The sequence below is a fragment of the Oncorhynchus clarkii genome, chromosome 24 (assembly GCF_045791955.1).
Source record: "Oncorhynchus clarkii lewisi isolate Uvic-CL-2024 chromosome 24, UVic_Ocla_1.0, whole genome shotgun sequence".
Classification (NCBI taxonomy): domain Eukaryota; kingdom Metazoa; phylum Chordata; class Actinopteri; order Salmoniformes; family Salmonidae; genus Oncorhynchus; species Oncorhynchus clarkii.
Window position 1 is genome coordinate 16,065,520 of NC_092170.1, and position 25,533 is coordinate 16,091,052.

General features: G+C 43.6%; 1 protein-coding gene across 1 annotated transcript in view; it reads left to right on the plus strand.

The window, feature by feature from the left end:
- Nucleotides 1-13,549: 13,549 nt before the first annotated feature.
- The window catches only part of LOC139382442 (FRAS1-related extracellular matrix protein 2-like), a 99,882-nt gene continuing 87,898 nt past the window's right edge, over nt 13,550-25,533 (plus strand). The window contains exons 1-4 of the mRNA XM_071126493.1: nt 13,550-17,625; nt 17,850-18,099; nt 18,203-18,902; nt 20,797-20,886. Coding sequence (XP_070982594.1) covers nt 13,550-17,625; nt 17,850-18,099; nt 18,203-18,902; nt 20,797-20,886 — 5,116 coding nt within the window. The remainder of the gene's footprint in view (nt 17,626-17,849; nt 18,100-18,202; nt 18,903-20,796; nt 20,887-25,533) is intronic.

The window sequence follows — 25,533 nt, forward strand, 5'->3', positions numbered from 1 at the left end:
GAGTCCAAAATGGCACCCTATGCCCTTTATAGTGCACTACTTTTCACCAGGGCCTGTAGTGGCTCTGGTCAAAAGGAGTGCACTATATTGTGAATATGGTGCCATAAGGGATGCATCCTGTGTCTCTCACATTTTCACAACATCAGCAGTAATGGGTTCAGATCTATGTGCGTCATCAACAGGGCCTAGTCAAAAGTAGTGCACTACATAAGGCACAGGGTGCCATTTGGGAAACAAACACCTATGGAGCAGTCTGATTTGGAAAATGAACTCTCCTACCATTTACCTATTCCCTGTTATTAAAGATATCAGAATAAATATTGTTCCATGTACTTGCCCTGGAAATGTCTAATGTCTGTGCTCATGTTGAGACGCCTCGGTTCCTAATAATAACCATTATACCCTCCTCTGTCTGTTTGATCTCACTGCCTTTACTTAAAGTCCCATGTCTTAAAATTGCTGTGTGAGATCCTTATTATACATACCATTAGTGGGGTAAAGAGATAAAGCGTAAAGAGACAGTAAAGTGGATAATTCCATTACAACAGAATAGAACAGAACAAATGTGTTGGTCCTTGCATGCCTCACGTCTTTCATTTGATGAATTGTCCACTACATGCCTCACATCTTTGTCCACTACATGCCTCACATCTTTGTCCACTACATGCCTCACATCTTTGTCCACTACATGCCTCACATCTTTTTCCACTACATGCCTCACATCTTTGTCCACTACATGCCTCACATCTTTGTCCACTACATGCCTCACATCTTTGTCCACTACATGCCTCACATCTTTGTCCACTACATGCCTCACATCTTTGTCCACTACATGCCTCACATCTTTGTCCACTACATGCCTCACATCTTTGTCCACTACATGCCTCACATCTTTGTCCACTACATGCCTCACATCTTTGTCTACTACATGCCTCACATCTTTGTCCACTACATGCCTCACATCTTTGTCCACTACATGCCTCACATCTTTGTCCACTACATGCCTCACATCTTTGTCCACTACATGCCTCACATCTTTGTCCACTACATGCCTCACATCTTTGTCCACTACATGCCTCACATCTTTGTCTACTACATGCCTCACATCTTTGTCCACTACATGCCTCACATCTTTGTCCACTACATGCCTCACATCTTTGTCCACTACATGCCTCACATCTTTGTCCACTACATGCCTCACATCTTTGTCCACTACATGCCTCACATCTTTGTCCACTACATGCCTCACATCTTTGTCCACTACATGCCTCACATCTTTGTCCACTACATGCCTCACATCTTTGTCCACTACATGCCTCACATCTTTGTCCACTACATGCCTCACATCTTTGTCTACTACATGCCTCACATCTTTGTCCACTACATGCCTCACATCTTTGTCCACTACATGCCTCACATCTTTGTCCACTACATGCCTCACATCTTTGTCCACTACATGCCTCACATCTTTGTCCACTACATGCCCCTACATTTACATATTACCTCAACTAACCAGTGCCTCCGCACATTGACTCTGTAACTGGTACCGCTCTGTGTATAGTCTCATTATTGTTATTTTACTGCTGCTCTTTATTTATTTGTTACTTTAATTTCTTATTTTTACTCATATTATTTTTAAACTGCATTGTTGTTTTGGGGCTCGTAAGTAAGCATTTCACTGTAAGGTCTACATCTGTTGTATTCAGCGCATCACATCTTATATTTAGTGAATTGTCCACTACATGCCTCACATCTTATATTTAGTGAATTGTCCACTACATGCCTCACATCTTATACTTAGTGAATTGTCCACTACATGCCTCACATCTTATATTTAGTGAATTGTCCACTACATGCCTCACATCTTATATTTAGTGAATTGTCCACTACATGCCTCACATCTTATATTTAGTGAATTGTCCACTACATGCCTCACATCTTATACTTAGTGAATTGTCCACTACATGCCTCACATCTTATACTTAGTGAATTGTCCACTACATGCCTCACATCTTATATTTAGTGAATTGTCCACTACATGCCTCACATCTTATACTTAGTGAATTGTCCACTACATGCCTCACATCTTATATTTAGTGAATTGTCCACTACATGCCTCACATCTTATATTTAGTGAATTGTCCACTACATGCCTCACATCTTATATTTAGTGAATTGTCCACTACATGCCTCACATCTTATATTTAGTGATTTGTCCACTACATGCCTCACATCTTATATTTAGTGATTTGTCCACTACATGCCTCACATCTTATATTTAGTGAATTGTCCACTACATGCCTCACATCTTTTATTTAGTGAATTGTCCACTACATGCCTCACATCTTTTATTTAGTGAATTGTCCATTACATGCCTGTAAGGGATTTCCTCCTCTTCTTCCGAAGAGGCGAAAAGGATCGGAGGACCGATATGCGGCGTGGTAAGTGTCCATGGTTCTTTTAATAAGAAATAGTACACATGAACAACTGAATACAAAAACAATAACCGTGGAATGAACGAAACCCAAAACAGTACCGTGTGGTGAAAAACACAGACACGGAAACAAACACCCACAAACACACAGTGAAACCCAGGCTACCTAAGTATGATTCTCAATCAGAGACAACTAATGACATCTGCCTCTGATTGAGAACCATACTAGGCCGAAACATAGAAATCCCCAAATCATAGAAAAACAAACATAGACTGCCCACCCCAACTCACGCCCTGACCATACTAAATAAATACAAAAGGAAATAAAGGTCAGAACGTGACTGCCTCACATCTTTTATTTTGTGAATTGTCCACTACATGCCTCATACCCACATATTGTATGTACTATATACCATACAAGGGTGAACACTTTATGTATGGTTTTTGGTGTGTGACCTTTTGCATAGTTTTACTGGCATTCTCAGCATTGTGTTTAACTACAGCACTTACAAAAGCAGATCTTGTAAAAATAAATTCTGCCAGAGACACCTTGGGAATCTGCTATTTATATCAACACCCACAGCATTTTAGCTAGATGGGAAGAACTTGTTACAGGGTTTTATTTTAGTGCAACTAATTTTGCGAACAATTGGTAAAGACGGGTTTTAATCAACACAGTTTTACAGCCACTAGCAGGGAATCTATAAGAGTAGGTTACTACATGGTGTGTTATGACAGAACTACAACTATATACATCTGTCTCCCTCAACTTCTTTTTTGTGCTACAAATGAGTCTACAGACTGTCTATCTTGTGTTTTATGTATTGCATTGTGTTGGATAGTGTGTCAGTATGACCTCAGAAATATTAGTCCTGATGTACTACTATGTATCTGAATAAACCAAACTATTTCCCTGGACAATGAAATGTCTGTAGGACCAAGCCTCAATATTATAGTACTGCACTGTTCAGGTCAATAGAACCACTTTTCCTGATCTACCCCTATGTGCGTACCAAATGGCACACCCCTCTAACTCCTCGGGGGTCGTTGGATTCTTCTCCATGTTTGTTATGGTACAGCTGTAGGTTACGTGTGTGTGTGCATGCCTGTGTGTGAGTGCGAGTGTGCATGCTTGTGTGTCAACCCCACCAGCATTAGCGATCAAAGCCTGGTCCCTGGCTGTGAAGTAAAGAAGTGAAATAGCCGTAATGAGCAATGGGGCCCAGCCAGCCCTGTCTCTCTAACAACCCAGCAGCTAAAATAGACCTGATAAGCCCCAACTATTGTTCCACTGGAATCAACATGAATGACTTTTACACTGAAGGCAATGGGGGGGCTGACGCCTGGGGGGCAATTAACAGGAATAGATTTCAGCAGGAAGATCTAGACCCCGTCCCAAATGGCACCCTAATGTACTATATAGGTATTAGGGTACCATTTGGGACACAACCCTATGAGAGGGGAGAATGCTGTTATGTTACTACAGCTTTCAACAAATCATGGATGGATGGATAACACACAGACACATGCGTTCAACAATACCACACACAACTCAGATTAAACGTTCAACAATACCACACACAACTCAGATTAAACATTCAACAATACCAGGGATGGAGAACACACATGCTTTAAACAGTACCATAGGCAACACACATCTTTGTTTGTCTGTTATTATTGTGGATACACTATAACCAGTGCTTGAAGTGAAATGAAAAGGATGATAGTGCTCACTTTAATTTGACTGTAACAGAGTTTGTGTTTTAGAGGTATTCTAGAAGAGGTGCCAGCCGGTGCTTCTCTACAAGTCTGCAGTGACCCACTACACCTCAACTTTTGACTAGATAATGACTTTAGTTACTATCAAGTCCAACATGTTCATGTCCAGGGCCCGTAATCATAGTGCTGATCTAGGATCAGATCCCCCCCCCCCCGTCCCCCTGTCCATTCATAATAATCTCAAAGGAAAAACTGATCCAATATCAGCACTCATACTCTGAGAGGCTTTATAAATAGGGGCCCATGTATGTAGGTGGGTTGTGTGGTGCATTATGCCAACCCTCTCTTGGTTACACCTCTTCCTTATGGGGCTTTCCACTAACCATCACTGTTGCATTCAGAGACAGAGCTGTATATTTACAGATAGCCTACAGATAGAGCATGTATAAACATAGTGTAAACATAGTATACAGCATCTAATGGTTCCAAACATTCATGTTCATACTAGAGGAGTGATTACAGGGTGATGTAGCATAGTCTTGTATGACCCACTTTGAACACAAACGTGTCTATTTTAAGGATATTACCGAAAGATAAAAGACGCAATATTTTCTTATTGTAAATGTAGCCCATGTGTGTGTTGTCCATCCAGGATATTGGTGAACAAATAAGTAACCTGCTCTTCAGGAACTTTTTAAAATGTCATAAATTATGTATTTTTGGTCAGTAAAATAGAACAATCTTCCTCTACAACCTCTGTCTGCACCGGGCACCAATCCATATTTCTCTGTCTTTAGAACCTGTGAGTGCCCCAACATAGTACAATACAATATAGTTAGTTACTCTTCTTCTCTCTCTCTCTCTCTCTCTCTCTCTCTCTCTCTCTCTCTCTCTCTCTCTCTCTCTATTTTTCATCCAGGCCCTGTATGGCTGGGGGCTTCACTCTGCAGTCAACCTCCTTTGATGCGTTTCTAATTGGGCCCTGATGGAAAGGCCTGAAGCACACATGTGTTTCTTCCTAACATCCTGGTGTGTTCTGGTATACAGAATTCAACATGTGTTTCTTCCTAACATCCTGGTGTGTTCTGGTATACAGAATTCAACATGTGTTTCTTCCTAACATCCTGGTGTGTTCTGGTATACAGAATTCAACATGTGTTTCTTCCTAACATCCTGGTGTGTTCTGGTATACAGAATTCAACATGTGTTTCTTCCTAACATCCTGGTGTGTTCTGGTATACAGAATTCAACATGTGTTTCTTCCTAACATCCTGGTGTGTTCTGGTATACAGAATTCAACATGTGTTTCTTCCTAACATCCTGGTGTGTTCTGGTATACAGAATTCAACATGTGTTTCTTCCTAACATCCTGGTGTGTTCTGGTATACAGAATTCAACATGTGTTTCTTCCTAACATCCTGGTGTGTTCTGGTATACAGAATTCAACATGTGTTTCTTCCTAACATCCTGGTGTGTTCTGGTATACAGAATTCAACATGTGTTTCTTCCTAACATCCTGGTGTGTTCTGGTATACAGAATTCAACATGTGTTTCTTCCTAACATCCTGGTGTGTTCTGGTATACAGAATTCAACATGTGTTAGCTGGGAGAGGGTTTATCTTTTTGTAAAGCAGTCAAATAGGTGTATAGATGTTGTAGGTTCTCCGTGGCTGCATGCCATCGCACCCTATAGGTATAGGGGATAGGGTGCCATGTGTCATGCACATGTCTCTTTTGTAAATCAGTAAAATATGTTGATAGACATAGCAGGTTCTCCATAATCCAGGATCACATTGTCTGAACGCCATGTTCTGGTCTCCTGCCAGCCAGACAGAAAGGCTGGGCACAGGAGCCAGTGGATGGAATGATGGCAGTTCTCCAAATGGGAGGAGCCACTGTGGAGCCCAGTGACAGCCCAGTGACAGCTCCTTCAGTGGTGGCATACTGTATGTCAAACTATCAGAGCTCATCTAAAGCTCCAGCGACATTCCAACCGGAGGGAAGCATAAGTTCAAAAGTTTGCGGTCACTTCAAAATGTCCTTGTTTTTTATTGAAAAGTACATTTCTTGTCCATTAAAAGAACATCAAATTGATCAGAAATACGTGTAGACATTGTTAATGTTGTAAATGACTATTGTAGCTGGACGGCTGATTTTTAATGGATTATCTACAGCAACCATCACTCCTGTGTTCCAATGGCACTTTGTGTTAGCTAAACCAAGTTTATAATTTTAAAAGGCTAATTGATCATTAAAAAACCCTTTTGCAATTATGTTAGCACAGCTGAAAACGGTTGTGCTGATGAAAGAAGCAATAAAACAGTCCTTCTTTAGACTAGTTGAGTATCTGGAGCGTCAGCATTTGTGGGTTCGATTACATGCTCAAAATGGCAAGAAACAAATCATTTTCTTCTGAAACTTGTCAGTCTATTCTTGTTCTGAGAAATTAAGGCTATTCCATGTGAGAAATTGCCAAGAAACGGAAGATCTCGTACAACACTGTGTACTACACCTTCACAGAACAGCGCAAACTGTCTCAAACCAGAATAGAAAGAGGAGTAGGAGGCCCCGGTGCACAACTGAGCAAGAGGACAAGTACATTAGAGTGTCTAGTTTGTTCTGCGAAAGTTTGTGCTCTTCAGTTTCTTGGCAAGTATTATATACTGTATTCTATTCTACTGTATTTTAGTCAATGCCACTCCAACATTGCTCGTCCTAATATTTATATATTTCTTTATTCCATTATTTTACTTTTAGATTTGTGTGTATTGTTGTGAATTGTTAGATCCTACTGCACTGTTGGAGCTAGGAACACAAGTATGTCACTAAACCCGCAATAACATCTGCTAAAATTGTGTATGTGACCAATAACATTCGATTTGATTTGATTTATATAGTGCACTGTCTATGTGTCCTGGTCAAAAGTAGGGTACTATATAGGAGATAGGGTGCTATTTGGGATGCACAAATACATAAACAGGGCAAGGCCCTCTCTACATGTACGGTAGAGCACAGTGGATGAGGTGATGAATTACAACCTAAGGGTCTGTATAGCTACTACTCATACAGTTAGTATACTGTCAAACTGACTGGAACACTGTATCACTGTTCAGCTTTATTACTTTTAGCATCAGTTAGGGTGTTGCAAAGGACATCTATATTCTTCAATCTCCTTTTCTTCGTTAAACAGAGTAATTCTATGTAAAAGCCTCCCTGTCTATGGATAGGACAAAGCTTCTGCTCTGTTGGCTACACTACTCCATCCTCAGGGTACACTTTAGTTTGAAAATGTTGTCATTTTAAGACATTAATAGGACACCTGCTCATAGAGTAATGTACATATTTTGTTTGAATCGCAGAATAGAAAAAGGTTATACCCATGTACTATACTGCACACTAAAACTAAACTGTAGAGTAAACGTGACCATGAAAAACTGTGGGCCTATCTATAATATCTATATCTATAACCACCAGGTTAATTTCTGCGTGCACTGCGCTAATGAGCTAGCGACATCAGTATCATATCATACTTTCCATTGTCTTCGACTGACTGATCAATGTTCAGCTGCCAGCTGAAGGGTGTGGAGAGAGATGACGGGTGTAGAGAGACAGCGAGAGAGATGTTATGACTGGGGGAGAATGTGGAGAGATGAGCAGAGAGTCAAATTAGCAGAGGGAAGAGAGAAAGGTGAGGGGTGTGGAGCAGTGGAGGCTTCTGAGGGGAGGACGGCTCATAATAATGGCTGCAATGGCGCAAATGGAATGACATCAAACACATGGAAACCTTGTATTGATACCATTCCACCTATTCCGCTCCAGCCATTACCATGAGCCTGCTCTCCCTAATTAAGGTGCCACCAACCTCCTGTGGTGTGGAGAGAGGTAGAGGCACCCTGACTGTGCCTGACAGCTGTTGGAGCAGGAATGCTCTGTTAAGGAAACATCTGACAGCTAGAAGACCTGGGTGATGAGCGTGACGGATGGAGGGAGGGAAGAGGGACACAGATTGAGGAAGTCACTGCATGGCTCTTAGCACTGCTAAACTCTGCAGGACAGAGTAAATCAACCACAACTAAGACGTAGGACTCTGGTTAAAAGTAGTGCACTATGTACAGTAGGGATAGGGTGCAATTTGGGGACGCCTTTATAGAGACATTAATCAACTATGTGCGAGCAGACTAGAATACTCAATACTTCCCTTTATGATAATGTAGACACCAGCCTGTTGTCCATGCACTCTCTCACATTCATTATAAGCAGCTAGTTGCCTACTCCGCTCAGACGTGCTGTTGGCTCAATACAAAGCTATGCAATGCTATGCATGACATGTCAGTCAATGACACACATCCCACATAATATATTTTGGATATTTGTCCTGGGCTAGAGCCATTGGGTCATAATGTTAGCTTAGTATGTGGAAAATGTAGAATGAGGAATATGTAGTGGCAAGAAAAAGTATGTGCATAAATTGGTCATAAAATGTTATCTGATCTTCATCTAAGTCACAACAGTAGACAAACACAGTGTGCTTAAACTAATAACACACAAATGATTATGTATTATATTGAATACATAATTTAAACCTTCAGAGTGTAGGTTGGAAAAAGTATGTGAACCCCTAGGCTAATGACTTCTCCAAAAGCCCATTGGAGTCAGGAATCGACTAACCTGGAGTCCAATCAATGAGACGAGATTGGAGATGTTGGTTAGAGCTGCCTTGCCCTATCAAAAGCACTGACAAAATTTGAGTTTGCTATTCAGAAGCATTGCCTGATGTGAACCATGCCTCGAACAAAAGAGATCTCAGAAGAACTAAGATTAAGAATGGTTGACTTGCATAAAGCTGAAAAGGGTTACAAAAGTATCTCTAAAAGCCTTGATGTTCCTCAGTCCACAGTAAGACAAATTGTCTATAAGTTGAGAAAATTCAGCACTGTTGCTACTCTCCCTAGGAGTGGTCGTCCTGCAAAGATGACTGCAAGAGCACAGTGCAGAATGCTCAATGAGGTTAAGAAGAATCCTAAAGTGTCAGCTAAAGACTTACAGAAATCTCTGGAACATGTTAACATGTCTGTTGACGAGTCTACGATACCTAAAACACTAAACAAGAATGATGTTCATGGGGCCTCCCGGGTGGCGCAGTGGTTAAGGGCGCTGTACTGCAGCGCCAGCTGTGCCATCATGGGTTCGCGCCCAGGCTCTGTCGTAACCGGTCGCGACCGGGAGGTCCGTGGGGCGACGCACAATTGGCCTAGCGTCGTCCGGCGCATTGGTGCGGCTGGCTTCCGGGTTGGATGTGCGCTGTGTTAAAGAAGCAGCGGCTTGGTTGGTTGTGTATCGGAGGACGCATGACTTTCAACCTTCGTCTCTCCCGAGCCCGTACGGGAGTTGTAGCGATGAGACAAGATAGTAGCTACTACAACAATTGGATACTACGAAATTGGGGAGAAAAAGGGGTAAAAATTCAAAAGAAAAAAAAAGAATGATGGTGTTCATGGGAGGACACCACGGAAGAAGCCACTGCTGTCCAAAGAAAACATTGCTGCACGTCTAAAGTTTGCAAAAATCCACCTGGATGTTCCACAGCGCTTCTGGCAAAATATTCTGTGGACAGATGAAACTAAAGTTGAGTTGTTTGGAAGGAACACACAACACTACATGTGGAGAAAAAAGGCACAGCACACCAACATCAAAAACTTATCCCAACTGTAAATTATGGTGGAGGGAGAATCATGGTTTGGGGCTTCTGTCCTGCCTCAGGACCTGGACAGCTTGCTATCATCGACGGAAAAACGAATTCCCAAGTTTATCAAGACATTTTACAGGCAAATGTAAGGCTGTCTGCCAATTGAAGTTCAACAGAAGTTGAGTGATGCAACAGGACAACGACCCAAACACAGAAGTAAATCAACAACAGAAGTACAGAAAATACTTTTCCCACCCTGCACTGTGAATGTTTACACAGTGTGTTCAATAAAGACATGAAAACGTATAGTTGTTTGTGTGTAATTAGTTTAAACAGACTGTTTGTCTATTGTTGTGACTTAGATGAAGATCAGATAACATTTTAAGACCAATTTATGCAGAAATCCAGGTAATTCCAAAGGGTTCACATACTTTTTCTTGCCACTGTATGTGTATTGGTATTAGGAATAGTTAGTATTATGAATTTGTCTGTGCAATATCTTTATACAGTAGGTCTAGTTAGCATTGTCGAGGAGAAGTGAACTACATGTAGTTCAACTAGCAATTGAAATACATTTTGCAGTAGCTTGGTGGTAGTTTTAACTCAATTCAAATCTATGTAGTGTTTTCAGTAGTTCGTATTTTTTTCTGCCATGTAGCTAACAACTGGAACTACACACTACTTTTATTGAAAAAATAAAATATGGGTGACGTAGGCAAGAATTCTATTTTATTTTTCGGCACCAGACCTGCCTATTTCTCACTTAAAAATGGTTGTGTTTATAGGCTAAACTACACATTCTGTTAACATCTGGCTCCAGAGTGAAGTGTTCTTGCAATTTGCAGTCTATGACACTTCAGATTTAGATATGATAGTTTTTTGTTTTGTTTTGTGAACTACTTTAGTTAGGGAAACGCTATACCGTCGGCCCGGTACAGTTGAAACCAGAATTAATCTGGGAAGAGCTGTCACTCCCTGGCCATAGAGAGGTTTTTATTCTCTATTTTGGTTAGGCCAGGGTGTGACTAAGGTGGGCATTCTATGTTAATTTTCTATGTTTTGGATTTCTGTGTTGTTTGGCCGGTGTGGTTCTCAATCAGAGGCAGCTGTCTATCGTTGTCTCTGATTGAGAACCGTACTTAGGTAGCCTTTTCCCACCTGTGTGGTGTGGGTAGTTATATTCTGTTTTGTACCTGACGAAGCTGGTTCAGGTGTTTTTTTTTTGTTGGTACTTGTTGTATTTAGTGTTCAGTTTAATAAATAACATGAACACGTACCACGCTGCGCTTTGGTCCTCACCTTCTTCCACCAACAGCCGTTACAAGAGCACACTTCTCCAGCATGTTAGTCGCCATCGACAGTGAGCATTTGCCCACTGAAGTCGGTTACGATGCTGAACTGCAGTCAGGTCAAGACGACGAGCATGCAGATGAGCTTCCCTGAGACGATTTCTGACAGTTTGTGCAGAACTTCTTTGGTTGTGCAAAGCCACAGTTTCATCAGTAGTCCGGGTGGCTGGTCTCAGATGATCCCACAGGGGAAGAAGCCGGATGTGGAGGTCCTGGGCTGGTGTGGCTAAACGTGGTCTGCGGTTGTGAGGCCAGCTGGACGTACTGCCAAATTCTCTAAAACCAAATTTGAGGTGACTTACGAACAGACAGACATTCCTGCAGACAGCATGCCAATTGCACGCTCCCTCAAAACTTGAGACTTCTGTGGCGTTGTGTGACAAAACCGCACATATTCGAGTGGCCTTTTATTGTCCGCCAGCACAAGGTGCAACTGTAAAATTATCATGCTTTTTCATCAGCTTCTTGATATGTTAGAACTGTCAGGTGGATGGATTATCTGTTCAAAGGAGAAATGCTCACTAACAGGGATGTAAACAAATTTAGAGAAATAAGTGTTTTGTGCGTATGGAACATTTCTGGGATCTTTAATTTCATGAAACATGGGACCAACACTTTACACGTTGCATTTGTTTTTGTTCAGTATATTGCTCTGAACTGGACCAGAGCGACCCCAAAACGATACATTCCATTACACCACAAGAGGGAGTTTGAACAAGTCGCCTTAAACTCTACCCTGAACATGTCGCCTTAAACTCTCTACCCTCTATTGATTTTCATACATATTGAATCCTCTATTTTAGGGTATAGTGTGTAATCTACTTGATGCAAATGTTTTCAAATATCTTCATTAAATGTTGAAGGAGATTTGTTATAATGTTACGTAGTTATACCCTATTAATTGATATACTGTATAGACCTGTTTTAGACAGTGTAAATTACTTAAGTAAAAATACTTTAAAGTACTACTTAAGTAGCTTTTGGGGGAATCTGTACTATTTATATATTTGACTTTTACATCACTACATTCCTAAATAAAATGATGTACTTTTTAGTCCATATATTTTCGCTGACACCCAAAAGTATTTGTCACATTTTGAATGCTTAACAGAACAGGAAAATGGTGCAATTCATGCACTTATCAAGGGAACATCCCTGGTCATCCCTACTGCCTCTGATCTGTTGGACTAAACACACATGCTTAGTTTCTGAATGATGTTGGAGTGTGCAACTGGCTATCCTTAAAACAAAATAAAAAAATGATGCCATCTGGTTAGCTTAATACAAGTAATTGTAAATTATTTATACTAGTATATTTTAGCAATTACATGTACATTTAAAACCAAATACTTTTAGACTTTTACTCAAGTAGTACTTTACTGGGTGACTTTCACATTTGAGTCATTTTCTATTAAGGTATCTTTACTTTTACTCAAGTATGACAATTGGGTACTTTTTCCACTGGTTTTAGATTGTTTTATCAAAATGTTTCAAATTTTTGCGCAATATTGACCAATTTACCTACAGCGTTTCCATTGCTGTTAAGCCTAATCTGTTTTAGACAGTGTTCTACTCTCAACTAATTACAAAAGAAAGCGATTAAAGGGGCAATCTGTGATTGCTACATCCAATTATGGACTTTAAAATGAATGATATATGCCCATTGATTCTTGAAGAATTGAAATTATACATGCCTCATGAGCTTAGTTCAATTGTGTTCATATATAAACTTGTTTTACTCATTTGTAAACGATGTACAAACACTGTGTAGCCTCAACATGGTTAAAACTATCATTTTGATCTCATGGATGGCCAGTCCTTACATCCATAGCTCTGTATATGAATTTGAGTGGTTACATTTCTCCAAGCCCCATCAAGCAGCTATTTACCATATCAGTGGCAGGGGTGCCTGACTGCTTTGTATTGTTTGAACTGCAGATTGCCAATTTAAGGTAAAGTGGTCACCTGACTGCACACATCACTCCATTTATTTTTCGGTAGAATTTCGCACTTTGTTCAACCTGCTTCTTCAAATCCAACCCATGCACTATCGTTTTCGGATTTTAATTGACATATTTTTCATCCAATCAAAAATCAATAAACGCATTCCACCATATATATCCTCCAATCGGCAGACAAGAGGGCGTATCTCTCACTCGGGGACTCTAAGTGTATGAAGTTTAACCTGAATAGAAGAGAGCTGCGGAGAGAGAGAGCATGGTACACCTCATCACGGATGCGTGTGAGATATTTATCAACACTCATTTTATACTCTCATAACTTTAGCTGCATTGGTCTTAGTTTTTTTTCTCTGGATTTTATGTGCACAATTCGTGTCTTTGCAGTGGTTTCTCTATCCAAATGGCTTGGATTATTTCCCGGCGGTGGAAACGCCAAGGGACTGGCGCTGTTTTTCTGCTCTCTGCTTTGATCGCGGTGATTGTGACAGGTGACTCCGCCGCGCAGGTTTTCGATAGTTATGGATTATCATACGCGTTGAGATCGGAACTATCAGAAGATGCTATATTGGTGGCCAACAATGGAGTACGCGTGCCTTTCGGGAGAGCAGTATTCATTGATCCTATCAATGATCTGGTAATCCAAGTACAGCCGGGAGACATATGTAGTATCACGGTTCTGGATAACGACCCGCTCTCCCAGAGGCCCGGGCAGCTCTCTCCCAAAAAGTTTCCCTGTGAGTTTGGACCCAATGACGTAAAGTATTCTCACTTCGGGTCCAGGAGCCCCCCGCGGGATAGGGTGAGGCTACAGCTCAGATATGACACTCATACCGACACCATAATCATCCCGTTTATGATGGAAGTGGAGGTGATTTTCACACAGTTGGAAGTGTTAACCAGAAACATGCCTCTGACTGTTGACAAACTACTTGGCACTAGTAACCCCATTGACAGGAAGATTCTAGAGTTCACCTATGATAGAAGTGAACATCAGTGTAAAATAACATCTCTCTCTAGTGGCAGTGCATTACCCAGGTATGGGAAACTTGTGGATGAGGGAAAACTTGGAGAAATGGTGGATTGTGATGAATTTATTAAAATGAATATCTGCTATCAGCACACTTCTGCACACAAATCACCCAATAGAGATTATTTCCCAATGATTGTGGAATTACAAGATAAAGAGGGTAATTTTCTGAAGCAGGAGTTTTTCCAGATGATGGTGCGTATAAAGGATGGAGAGGAGAACACGGCTCCTAAACCCAGCTTCGTGGCCATGATGATGATGGAGGTGGATCAGTTTGTGATGACAGCCATCACCCCTGACATGCTGGCTGCCGAGGACATTGAGTCTAACCCTGACAACCTTATCTTCAACATCACCACCCCCCTCTCCTTCGAGGAGGGGTACATTGTCAGCACAGATGACCGGAACCTGCCCATCACCTCTTTCTACCAGGGAGACCTCAAAGAACTAAAGATAGCCTACAAGCCTCCGTCTGTGGACTCTGAAACAGAACGTATCTTCCAGATAGAGTTTGAGGTGGTGGACACTGATGGGGCTGTGTCTGACCCATTCGCTTTCATGATTGTAGTGAAGCCTATGAACACGCTTGCTCCAGTAGTCACCAGGAATACTGGTCAGCTTCTCTATGAGGGTCAGTCCAGACCACTGTCCAGTTCTCATAACCTAGGGGTCAGTGACGAGGACAACCTGGATGATGTCAGGATCACGGTGGTCGACGGGCTTCGGCATGGCCAGCTGACGGTGCTCGGGTCACTCAGGAAGTTCTTCACCCCAGCCGATCTGGACGGGGGCATGGTCATATACCAGCACGACGGCAGCGACACGTACAGCGACAACATCATCTTCCGGATGACGGACGGGAAGCACGAGGTGGAGTTCCTGTTTCCCCTAACGATCGTTCCCACGGACGACGAGCCGCCCATTATCAACGCTAACACGGGGTTAATCCTCTTCAAGAACCAGATTATGCTCATTTCGCCACTCACACTGAGCGCTGCAGACATCGACTCTGAAGACTCCACTATCAGGTTCACCATAGAAGCCCCGTTCTCGCCTATAGGGGAGGTGCTGCTGAGGCAGTCAGAGGCCCCAGCAGACCCATCCACCTGGAGGTTTAATGCTGAGGATGAGCTGTATGAGAAAGAGGTTACAGAGTGGTTGCAGCAGGATATCACAGATGGGAAACTGTTCTACAGACACACTGGGCCTCACAGCACTGACACAGTCATGGACCAGTTTGTTTTCCGGGTCCAGGATGATAATGACCCCCCTAACCAATCAGAACAGAGCTCGTTCATCATCAAGATTCTGCCAGTGGATGACATCTCCCCTGAGCTGTATCCTGGTACCACCCTCCAGATGACCGTACACGAGTACCAGCTCACCTACTTCCGGAAGAAGTTTCTCCGCTACACTGACCTGGACTCAGAGGACAGGGATCTGAAGTACACTGTCACCCAGCCCCCGACAGACACAGATGAGAACAGCCCTGTGGTACTGGGGTCTATTGTGTTAACAGAGAGTCCAGACACTGTAGTGACTGAGTTTACTCAAGCTCAGGTCAATCACCATAAGATATCATACAACCCACCTGACCTGGAGCTGGGGATCACAGCCCACGTTCTGCAGGTCCAGTACACGGTGGAGGATACGTCAGGGAACACTGTCACCGGAACGTTCTCTATATTCCTGCAGCCTGTCGACAACAAGCCGCCTCAGATAACCAACACTGGCTTCACTATATTTGAGCGGGGAACGCACATAATCACCAGAGCTGAGTTGGATACTGTGGACTTAGACACGGACAGGAGCCAGATTTCCTTCACAGTCACTCAGCCCCCTCAGCACGGCACGGTCCAGTACACCTTCACCGACTTGACCAAAGGGGACCAGTTCAACCTGTTGGACATTGCTAATGACAGGATTTCCTACATCCACAACGGAGACGAGTCCACCAGCGATTTCTTTCAGCTGGATGTCAGTGACGGCGTCCATGTTGTGACCATCACCATCAGGGTTACCGTGAAGCCCATCGATGACGAGACCCCGACCATCACCCTCCCGGCCGGAACCATTGGCTCCTACATCGACGTCCTGGAGAACGGGGCTACGGAGATCACGACTAGCGTCATCCAGGGGCGGGACGAGGACACGGACGACCTCCGTTTGACCTTCATCCTGGAGGACCCACCGGTTCTCGGTGAGATCCTGGTGAACGGGGTTCAATCAGGGAGCTTCACCCAGGCTGACATCATCAATGGACTGGTGGTATACACCCACACCAGCGGAGAGATCGGCCTCACCACTAAATACGACTACTTTAACCTGACGCTGACAGACATGTCTGATGAGTGGACGGTAGGGGGCAACAGGGTCACGGGGGTCAGGGTACAGATCACCATTCTCCCCATGGACAGCCAGGCTCCAGAGGTGTTCGTAGGCCCACAGTTCACTGTTGTAGAGGGAGAGAAGAATGTGATTGAGATTCTTCACATTAGTGCTGATGATATTGACACTCCTAATGATGACCTGCTTTGTACCATCATCGTACAGCCCACGTCAGGCTACGTGGAGAACATATCCCCTGCCCCAGGCTCAGAGAAGTCCAGGTCTGGGACTGCGATCAGTGCATTCACCATCAAGGACATCAGACAGAACCACATCTATTATGTCCAAAGCATCCATAAGGGAGTGGAGCCGGTCGAGGACAGGTTCACGTTCAGATGCTCAGATGGCATCAACTTCTCCGAGAGACATTTCTTCCCCATCGCTATCATCCCGTCCAACGATGAGAAGCCGGAGATCTATATGAGGGAGTTTGTCGTTATGGAAGGGATGAATATTGTTATCGATACGCCCATCCTGAACGGAGCCGACGCGGACATCCCCTCGGACGAACTCACTTTCATCATCACCAAACCACCCAAGCACGGCTTCATCCTCAACCAGCTGACCACCGACACTGTCACAGTCACCAACTTCACCCTGGACCAGATCAGGGAAGCCTCCAGTATAGTGTACGAACATGACGACTCTGAGACCAAGGAGGACAGCTTTGACTTAATCCTGACGGACGGTAAATATACCGTGGAGAAGACCATCATTGTTATGATCATCCCTGTAGATGACGAGACACCCAGGATGGCCATCAACGACGGTCTGGAGCTAGAGATAGGAGACGTTAAAGTGATCGATAACAATGTTTTAAAAGCCACCGACCTGGACTCTGAGGATAGTACTCTGACGTACGTTGTTCGCTACGGGCCGGGCCAGGGGTTGTTACTGAGGAGAACCCCTTACGGGACGTTAGAGAACATCACAGTGGGGATGAACTTCACCCAGTACCAGGTGGACCAGGCTCTCATCGTCTATATCCACAATGGGCAGGAAGGAATCCGGGACCTTATCAAGTTTGACGTGACGGACGGCATCAACCCTCTGATCGACAGGTACTTCATTTATACAAATGTGTTTTCTAAAATAAAAAATACACTACAACAATAGAATAAACAACTTGAAAAAAATGAACAATTAATTGAAAGAAATCTGTAATTCTGGATATAGCACTATGCTTATTGTACAATGATGATTCTTGTGTCAGGGTGTCTCCTAACGGATTGTCTTGCAATTGTTTGTTTTGTTTATTTGTTATATTCTTTCTGTCAATTGACAGGTACTTCTACGTGACAGTGGGCGGCATCGACATGGTGTTCCCTGACGTGGTCAGTAAGGGGGTCTCTCTGAAAGAAGGCGGTAGAGTAACGTTGACCACAGACCTGCTCAGCACCAGCGACCTCAACAGTCCAGACGAACACCTGGTGTTCACCATCACCAGAGCCCCACAGAGAGGCCATCTGGAGTGTACCGACGGCCCTGGCATGCCCATCTCCTCCTTTACCCAGCTCCAGCTAGCTGGGAGCAAGGTACTTCGATGTAATTGTTTTAATACTCATGATTTTATTCTTTGTTTTTCTGTAAACATTTTAAAATGGCTTATTGTTTTGTATTTTTAAAATTATAATAAAGGTGTACTACATCCACACGGCCGATGATGAGGTCAAGATGGACAGCTTTGAGTTCGAGGTCACCGACGGTTACAACCCTGTGTTCCGCACGTTCCGTGTCTCCATCACCGATGTGGACAACAAGAAACCGGTTCTAACGGTTCACAGCTTGGTGGTTAACGAGGGAGAGAACAAACTCATCACGCCCTTCGAGCTGACCGCAGAGGACCGCGACACAGCTGACCCCCTCCTGAAGTTCACGGTCACCCAGGTTCCTGTCCACGGTCGTCTCCTCTTCAACAACACCCGCCCCGTCACCTCCTTCACCAAACAGGACCTGAACGAGAACCTCATCAGCTACAAACACGACGGTACTGAGTCCTCCAAGGATTCCTTCTCCTTTATCGTGACTGACGGGACGCACACCGACTTCTACGTGTTCCCAGACACCGTGTTCGAGACGCGGCGCCCCCAGATGATGAAGATCACGGTCCTGTCGGTGGATAACGGGGTGCCCCAGATCGTGGTGAATAAAGGGGGGCCCACCCTGAGGGTGTTAGAGACTGGTCACCTGGGGTTCCTCATTACCTCTAAGACTCTTAAGGCCGAGGACAGGGATAGTCTTCAGCTGTCTGTCACCTTTAAGATCACCGTGGGACCAGAGCATGGATACCTCATCAACTTGGGTACAGGCAACGCTACCGTCACCACATTCACTCAAGGTAAGACGGCCGTTACTTTAAATAGAAAGTTATACTCTACTATACTTTAGTCTTTTACAATACAACTTTATTGTCCAAAGCTTTTTTTTCATTCTTCTTAAGCTTCACTTAGAGCTTCACTTAGAGCTGTAGTGCTGTTGCTCTTATAATGGCTTAAGAACTTACTATAGCGCTTACCTTTTATAATGGTACTATGTAACTAGTATGGCTATTGGCCGCAACTGCAGCGAGGTGTTCAGAAATCATGTGTTGTGAAACAGGCTTAACTTGATAGAGAAATCTTTTGTATTTCTAGAGAGTCCATGAATGGAGTTCCACAAGTTCCTCAGACAGACAGAAAGATAGGGTTTCACAGGGTAGGGGTTTCTCCTATCCCAGACATCATTTAGTAAACTTCTACAGAGTATTTGAGTAAATACCAACAGATTTTACCTTACATGAAGGCAGGGTGCCACAGACATGAAGAATTGAGAGTGAGGACATGAATACTCTGTCTGAGAGGGAGGGAGGAAGGCAGAGAGCGAGAGAGAGAGAAAGAGAGAGAGATACACAGTAGAGAGAGAGAGGTAGGGGGAGAGAGGGTGTGTGTGAGAGAGATGTGTTAGCTTCACTCACAGTAAAAGCAGGCCAACATTTGTTTAAGCCACAGAAATAGCCACAGTGTAGAACAACTACATACATACAGCCCAGTCTACAGTACAAATGAAAAGGTGGGGTTAGCGAACAGTAACAGTCAGTAAGGAATGTATGAACAAGGCCCCAATCGATCTCTATATGGCTGCATCCCAAATGGCACCTTATTCCCTATATAGTGCATTTCTATGGGCTCTGGTAAAACGTTGTGCACTAAACACTATAGGAAAAAGGCTGCCATTTGGGTGGGATGCATTCTCTCCTTTATTTACTGACCCCCATTCTCTTCCCTCTGCTTTCTCCTTCTGCAGTCCTGTTAAATATTTCTGGCAGATCCATCGCTGCTAAACAGACAGTAAATAACGTTAGCTAATCCGGCATAGCCGGCGGCAGTGTCCCAAAACTGGCTTTCCATTTTTATGAGCCGGCCGCTTTGAAGGGAAATGTTTTGACATCAAATATAGAAGATAGCAGGGGCAGCATTACACCTCGCTCCCTCCTCCCTGATATCAGTCTCCCGGCCTATCAAGAAGCCACTCCAGAACCAACCCTCCTCCCTGATATCAGTCTCCCGGCCTATCAAGAAGCCACTCCAGAACCAACCCTCCTCCCTGATATCAGTCTCCCGGCCTATCAAGAAGCCACTCCAGAACCAACCCTCCTCCCTGATATCAGTCTCCCGGACTATCAAGAAGCCACTCCAGAACCAACCCTCCTCCTAGATTATATCAGTCTTAAGAACCCACTCCAGCATAGCGTTGTTAGCAGATGCGGCAGACAGACGTGATGTAGTGTAGCTCCTGCAGTCTAATTCTTCTTTATGCTCCCCGTCCTTTAGCAGGCTAATATATAGCTAGACACTAAACAGCCTTAAATCAGCTCTCCTCTCCTGCATCTCAATAACACTTTCTTCTTCTTTTACTGGTGAGGCTTCATCCAAATAAGTTGTCAAACAGTGTATAAATAGGTTGTAGTAGTTCCGTAATATGACATGTGGAAATAGTTTTAAGCAACATCAGAAAGCTGTAATAGAGAAATGCCTTACAACTGTTCATCACAGATATGCATATCAAATGTTGTAGTAATGTATTGTATTATACCCTGCCTACCATATCAGCATCATACATTTTTTCAGTCTATTTTCTTAGTGTCTATTAGGAAACATGCAAGGCATGGCAATGGCATGAATTATACATGTAAGGCTGATATGTTTCAAGACGAGTAGAAGAGTAAGTTACATCAATATGATTTTATTTTTCAGCTGAAATTGATGACATGAAAATTTGCTACATACTAAGAGATGGTGGCAATGCTACGAGTGACATCTTCTATTTCTCCATTGAGGACAATGGTAAGTCCTCAATATAAATGTATTAATGTTTTACTGATGGTTTACATCAAATAATACCACATCAAACTATTTTAATAGTTGAGAGGTGTTTTGTGAACCAACATTGTGGATGCAGGATTTTCCTAATCTTTTCAGTGAAGGAGAAAATCTAAGATGCAGTGGATGAGTGCATTGATGTGAATGGGGCTTTAGATATATCACAGTGATATAGAGCTGAGCAGCAGGTAATCCCTTTAAACAACAGCAGTATACAAAACAATGTTGATTTCCCCCCCCCCCTTGAAGTTCTGCTTGAGTGATGCCAGAGAGAGGACACTGATGGAAATCTGTTTAAAACGTGTCGACAGGAAGGAAGGAATCTTCAGCTGCTCCAGCAGCTTGTTGGGGCATGATCTTATCACGTTTAGCATGTAGTCCGACAGTACGGTGAGGTTTCTCTAAGGGGGATGTGGAAGCAGGCTGGAATTGTATACTGGATTGAATGTTGGATCAGTATATAGCACAAGTCCAATTCAGAAGTCCCCTGTTGAACATCTCTCAGCAATGTAATACAAGTAACATTAATTGATTCACAGAGGAAACTAGTGTTGCGTCTCAAATGGCACCCTATTCCCTATGTAGTGCACTTCTTTTGAACAGGGCCCTTAAGCGATGGAATAGGGTGCCATTTGGTACGTAACCTAGTTGACTGTCTTCAGGGCAAATACTGTAAGTCATGTTTTGGAAAAATCATAGTATTGAAGTTTGGGAAGAGCTGCTGAAAACAGACTAACAACTAAACAGCTGGCAGCGGACAGAATCAGAATTTCCATCATTCTTCTTGTGTATGGTGTTCTAACCAGTCATTCCCTCATAGAGTCAGTCAGCCAGCCAATCACTCACTCACTCAATCATTCAGGAAAGACAGTCAGTCAATAAGCCAGTCTGGCTGCCTGTCAGGTCTGGCTGCCTGTCTGTTTGCCTGCCTGCCCGCATGTCTGTCTGTCGGCTAGACAAAGAGATGCTCTGTGAAGTCTGCTTTACACCATCCTATTTCACCAGCCTACCCACGGCCTCCAACAGACACCCCAACATGATTGGCCAATTCAGTTTCTCCATGTATGGAATGGGCCACGAGCAGAAAAATACTCTCACTTTGAGCTCTGCCTGCGATGAGGCAGTCTCTTCGTCCCAAATGGCACCCTATTCCCTATATAGGGCACTACTTTTTATTAAAGCCCTATGGGCCCTGGTGAAAAGTAGTGCACTATACAGAGACTAGGGTCCCGTTCAGGATGCAATTGCAGTGCGAGGCGTGTGGATGGTGGTGGATGCGGCTGGTTCTTTGTGATTAGTTTAAGTAGAGTGGCTGACAGTGTGTCCTTTCTTCTGCTCTTCCACGGCCGTGACGGTCTGACGGAATACAAAGGGGTCCTCAGACAAGGGCCTCTTTTCCCACAGGCACCTCTCTGACCCTCTAAACACCTCCTGTACACCCCCCCCCCTGCTGTAATACACAGGTTATTACAGCAGGGGGTTCAGTGAGGTAATACACATGTTATTATAGCAGGGGGTTCAGTGAAGTAATACACAGGTTATTACAGCAGGGGGTTCAATGAGGTAATACACAGGTTATTACAGCAGGGGGTTCAGGGAGGTAATACACAGGTTATTACAGCAGGGGGTTCAGTGAGGTAATACACATGTTATTATAGCAGGGGGTTCAGTGAGGTAATACACAGGTTATTACAGCAGGGGGTTCAATGAGGTAATACACAGGTTATTACAGCAGGGGGTTCAATGAGGTAATACCGGTTATTTCTGCAAGTCTGTGTGTAGCTGAATGAGGAGCTAATGGGGATGTTAACTGGTGTGAGCCATTCAATCTTTTCTATGATAAAACCTGCTTGGTGTTTCAAATGGCACCCAAATTCCCTGTAAAGTGCAATACTTTTGAGGCTTTATCATAGAGAAGGTTTAATGGGTTTTTATCATGCTGGTGATGCTCAAGCCGAGTCCTTCCTGTCGCTGTGGAGTCAAGTCCAGTCAATACCTGTATTATCCTCTCAATTGGATTATTTGTCATGGATCTGCTTCTCTCTTCTTCTTCTTAATCTCCACTACCTTTCCCTCTCGCTCGGTCCCCTCTCTCTGTCTCTCTACCCTATCCTCTCTTTCTTCCTCCCTCACTATCTCTCTCTATTTCTCTCCCTCCCATTTTGCCTCTCGCTCCCTCTCTCTCTCTCTCTCTCTCTCTCTCGTTCTCTCTCTTCCTCTTTCTCTATCTCCTCTTATAAACCATGAAGGTGCTTCTCTATTCCCTCAAAACACTGCAGGAGTTTCTCTGTCGGCTCTCTGTCTTTCAGACTCATTCATTAGCTGAGCTTGTTTCATCAGTCATTTGGCAGTCAGACAGGCACTTCACAAGGAGTAGGTGAATGTCAAATGCAGTCAGTAATTGTTCTCTTGCTGCTTATCTTTCATGAGTTGTTTTAGTAATGATCTGAGCAGTGCTGGAGGCTGCCTCCCCTGTATGTGTGTGTGTGTGTGTGTGTGTGTGTGTTACGGCTTTCACAGCTAACATAAACCTCTACATAAAGCATGCAGCTGCCGCAACCCACTCACACACAGCACTCATTACAAGGCACGAGTGCTCTCATTTGCTTCACGTGGATTCCTTCCTCCCCACTGTGGTAGAATGTTTGTGAAATTCCAAGCTTTCCATAATGCTGTATTACAAGACTGATGTTAGTTTTATCAATGTTGACATGAAGCCACAGGGCTATTCATTGTGTCGAGGTTGAAATCTCCAGTTCCATTAATGCATTAACTTGATAAATGACGCCACTTTACGCTGGGAGTTGACTACATATTTTAACTGGCAGAGATGAGCTGACTACTGACGAGTTGTGTGATATAGAATGTACTGGGAGTTCCTGTCAGATGCATGCGCAGGTATGCTGGTACAAATTTCTGCCCGGCTAGAGCTGCTGTAAGTGCTGTTATTGTGAAGTGGAAACGTCTAGGAGCAACAACGGCTCAGCCGCAAAGTGGTAGGCCACACACGCTCACAGAACAGGACAGCTGAGTGCTGATGCGCGTCTGTCCTCGATTGCCACACTCATACCGAGATCCTAACTGCCCCTGGAAGCAAGCTCAGCAAAATAACTGTTTGACCGGGAGGTTCATGAAATGGGTTTCCAATGCCGACCACCGTGCGCAATGCCAAGCGCCGGCTGGAGTGGTGTAAAGCTCGCCGCCTTTGGACTCTGGAGCAGTGAAAATGCATTCTCTGAAAACGCAATCTTTGGTCGTGTGTGTGTGTATCCATGTAAAGCTGCTAATAACTTTTGTCCTGGTTAGATTTGGGTCTCTGCCAGATGTCGTTCCTGCTGAGTGATTGATGTCATCCTGAAAGGGGATGAACACTGCCCAACCTGCAAAGGACATTTTTCTGGATTGGAGCTGTAGAGAACCTAAATATGTGTGGTTGTTTTACCTAACTTAGTTGAATGAACTGACTGTAAGTCACTGCTAAATCGGCAAAATGTAAATATCACCATGCTGAAATGCATTATAAGGTTGTAATAACCTTGGTCTTGACATACAGATAATAACATATGATCACTATTGCCTCTTTTACCTCTATTACCTTGATAAACTTCTGCGTGAGTATGTGTGTGTTCGTGTATCTGTGTGTGGGTCAGATAAACTGTTGGTGTATAATCTATTGGCGTTCTTAACCCCATTGACAAGAACAAACCTCAGAGGTTTACAAACACATCCTTCACCACATTGCTGTGATTGACATATAATCGGAACAGTGAAAAGAATAGGAGCTCAGCCATTCATCATCAGAAACCATTTCCTTTTAGTATTATGAAATAAAGGAAGCACAGCCTGTCTTTTAGTCTTGGTTTTGCGGTGGATGAATCCTGAGCTAAAAGAGATGACAGAGGTCACAGTCACAGAGGCATGTGTGTGTCTTGCTACTTGTCAGGATTGTCAAGGTTTTGAATGAATAATCACTGAGGGTGAAGTTACACACATTTGTTTGTGGCTTCATGTTTTTTTTGTGTTTGGAGACACTTCTCAGCTGTTTTCCTCTCCTCTAAAGGAAGTTCATGGGCGCACACACACACACAGAAACGGAGCCCTGCAATTTGAAACTGCTTTAATTACAGAAAGTGTCATAACTGTTTTTAGACCAGGACATGACAGGGGTAGAGAAGAGGAGAGGGGGATGAGCACCTGTCATGTTTAAGCCGGTTAATTGTTGTGTTTTGGAGCTCCTTCACCTCTTTATCAGTCGGGGTATTCATGTGGGTTTACATGAGCACACACAGGCCCTGGCAGCATCTCTCTTTCCCAGACAGGAGGGTGTTAGTGGAACTGAGCTGAATTGAACTGGCTCCCTGTTTGTCCTTGTCTGTCCCAGACACACACCCTGCCCTGGCTTTTGGTTTTCATCCCAGTGCTTTCTTTCTTTCGCTCTCTCTCTCTGTTTTCTCTCTTTCGCACTCATTTTCCCTATCTTCAGCAAAAAATGTGTCTCTCCCTCTCTTCAGAGCACACCTTACCTCTTAACCTGCTGCTCCGGGACTCAGCTGACAGGTCTTGAAGATGTTTCACTCACTTCCTAACCAGTACCTGCCTGAAAAACTCACA